The sequence below is a fragment of the Morone saxatilis genome, unplaced genomic scaffold (assembly GCF_004916995.1).
Source record: "Morone saxatilis isolate NCDOM2014 unplaced genomic scaffold, NCSU_SB_2.0 Contig7, whole genome shotgun sequence".
NCBI lineage: Eukaryota > Metazoa > Chordata > Actinopteri > Moronidae > Morone > Morone saxatilis.
The window spans coordinates 1,311,747-1,314,941 of NW_023340246.1; the positions used below are offsets into that span (position 1 = coordinate 1,311,747).

The 3,195-nt window shown below is 43.3% G+C and overlaps 1 protein-coding gene across 5 annotated transcripts in view; it reads left to right on the forward strand.

The window, feature by feature from the left end:
* meis2b (Meis homeobox 2b) overlaps positions 1–3,195 on the forward strand; it is a 22,238-nt gene that overhangs the window by 5,599 nt on the left and 13,444 nt on the right. For all 5 annotated transcript variants that reach the window (XM_035678897.1, XM_035678898.1, XM_035678899.1 and 2 more), the window contains one exon: positions 1,105–1,219. In XM_035678897.1, coding sequence (XP_035534790.1) covers positions 1,105–1,219 — 115 coding nt within the window. The remainder of the gene's footprint in view (positions 1–1,104; positions 1,220–3,195) is intronic.

The following is a 3,195-nucleotide window of genomic DNA, read 5'->3' on the forward strand; positions in this document are numbered from 1 at the left end:
CCTGGTCAAGTATGCAACTTCTACAGAGCGATGTAGAATTCTCCTTAAACTGGGCCGCTCTAGTTTCTCTGGAAAAAACCTCTGGATCAGTATCAGCATCTCCTGGAAACTCAGCCTTCACTCGCTGCTTCTTTGATCTATACCTTAACTCAAGCCTTGCAGTGTCCCATGAGTCTGTAAGAAATCGGCTTCTTTGTTACTGGAGCACAAGTGGTAGAATTATACTGGTGTTATAATGCCCAGTGTGACCTGGTTGTGCTGAACACACATCCCTCTTTGCAAAATATTGGAGAGAAACATAAAGCTTGTGTACATTTTGATAGCTGTCTTTACCTTCTGTTTGCTGCTGCCGGTCACTTCATGTAGGAAACTATACAGTGAGTCACCTGGATATCAGTGTGAGGCAACGAGCTACTGTATAAGGCAAACACAAGTGTTCGTGTTTGGTAGAAGGACTGTCCTCCGCTTCTGTTAATTGGGTTTTAACAGATGGGGCGTTAGGAAATAAGACCTTCATTAGCTTGATAAACGTGGAAACACATGGCGCCTCTTTAAGTAGCTGTGCGCACTGAGGAGTTGTAATTATTGTGTGGCTGGATAAGAAAAGAAGGGCCATCATTGAGAGGCCTCATTCACACTGCGCCATTGTCCCACGCTTCTTGTTGTCATCTGCCGAGCTCTTCATCTGATCACCATCCGGCAAACAGCTGACGCAGAGAGTCTGAAGAGGGAGATCTGCTGTTTGCTTTGGGCTTACGGCTGTCTGAGTGGCCTGGCCAGTCAGCCCCATAAATACAGGGTCTCTCCCCAGCACTGGTCACATAAACAGCCAGGACACAGGAGGGTCCACATGCTGAAGGGTTACTCACCTATCCTCTAAACTTTTTCTGCGACTATATTTAAACCTTCCTCTTAGACAGAATGGTAATGTCTAACATTTTTGCCTTCCTATGTTAACGCAACTGCTTTGTGTCTTGCATAATGGACCTCATACTGGACCTACTGGACCTTCCTCATCTATTTTTTCTCCCCTCTCCTCTCTTCTTCCTCTCCATTTCCCTATGTCCTGTCCCCTGGTGTGCGGACCTTTCCCTGACCTCTCAGAACCCGGCATCCTGGAGAGACATGGATGACGCCCACTCCACGCCCTCTGTGGGCACCCCGGGACCGTCCAGCGGGGGACACGTCTCCCAGAGTGGAGACAACACCAGTGAACTCGGTAAGAGCACCCGCAGGCCTCCTGCGTCTTCTTTCATATCAAAGCTCTGACTTTCCTATGACCTCTCTCTGAGGCAGGGGCACTGCTGCCTGGGGTTCTTTCAAGAAAGTTTGTGCACTTTGTTTATCTTATCACTTTATCTTAATTTGCATTGATTAAAACAGATAATCTATGTTTAGTGAGTAGTGCTCTTGCAGGTATTTAGCCTAACTGTAACCCTAATGTGCAGCTGAAAATGGTTTCCAACAAGTTTTCTCATTTGCTGTTTCCATCTGTTTTTTTAACTTTTTTAATGAAACAATATATTTGTGAGCTAATTTAAAGATTTCCATTTACGGTATAATGGGCTATGGGCTGAGTGCAGACATAATACGGATGTCAGAAAGTATTGAGAGACTGTAGCTACCATTGAGGAGTGAGTTATGTTTTTTTCTGGCAGTTTGGGAGTTTTTGCAACTGGGGGTTGTTCTATAGTTTTAAGAAATGCACATGGTGCTTACTGAATTGGGTGATTCACATGATTTCACATATCATTTTAGAATTTAGTTCTGACAGTGTCTTTTTAAACTAAATTTACACATTTGTGATAGTAAATTGTATCTTTATAAGATGTCATTAGTATGTCTAACATTGTTGGTTTTGGCCTTTTATGGAGCTGATAATGTTTAATGTTGTGTTTAAAGGACAAATTCTCCAAAAATAGTACTTTGACTTCAAATAATAAAAACAGCAAGCGGGCAGTTAATGTGATTTTCCCATGTAATTGAGGCTTCTTTTACAGTCAGTGTTGGTTCTCTATTTCAGGTCAGTTAGCGCTGATGAAGAGATCTTGTGAGTTGACTCTAGTTGTCTGCTGTTATTGTCCCTCTGATGCCATCCAGCCCTGCTCCTTCTTGTGTCGCCCTGGTGTTCCTGCACTTAATGTGATTTCTGATGTGCTAATTGGAGGCTATAAAGGTTTTATGGCTTGTTTTTGTTTTTCTCCCCTTTGGGCGCAGTAAAAATAGAATGGACTTTAAAGCAACTTTCCACCCTCTGCCCATCAGGCATCAAGGAGCAGAGCACTGAGGAGAACAATAGGAGGATGCTTTGCAAGACAAGAGAAACTCAGAGGATTAAGTGACAATCAGAAACAGATCAAGACTGTCCCTTTGATTTTACACCCGCCGCTTTTCAAAAATCATCTTACCTTCTCAACTTTACCTAAGACCTAAGAGTGTGACACATGTGTTTTGGTAAATCTTAATTCAGGATCTAGACGTCGTACAGAGGCGAGCTGAGAAAGGTTGCTGTGTGAATAGCTTCTTTCCTTTAGGCTTTTTTTAACAGTGGGGGGAAAACCCAAGGTCCATGCCCTTTTGACCTGAGAGAAAATGCATAGAGGATGGGGGTGCAAAAAGCCCCCCCGTAGGGATGTAAGGACACAGCACTTTATGTATGAGGAACAAAGGAAAAGAAGAGGGCAGAATGATCAGAGCTGTGTTTGCTGGTGCAGGATCTGTTGCATGCTACCTGCTGCTTCTCCGCGGGCCTCCCTGCCTTGTTTCCAGTCTATTCTCATGCCAGGGAAGAGTCAAACACACAACCTGAAAGTATAGAAAGGACAGTTAGAGGCGTATCATGGTAATGGAACTCATTTGGAGCAGGTAGATGGCCTCTATACATATCAGATCATAACATGTTTGGAGTTCACTGCTCGGAATGGTACACTGATCTGAGTGTGAATGCAGAGAAAGGGTTAGGGTTATGTTCATATGCAATTACTCTGCATCAAGCACACATTGGTCCACTATGGCAGTGTCATGTTTCAACAAGTGCTTGGTAAAAGTTTGATTAGATTAAGGCAACAAAACTGCTTTGTTAGGAAAAGGTTGTTAGTCGAGTATGTTACGTAACTGCTACTTACGAACGTTTACTTCTGGACACAAACAGCAGTCTCATGGGTGGATGATAAAATAAATTGCATGAAATAGTTG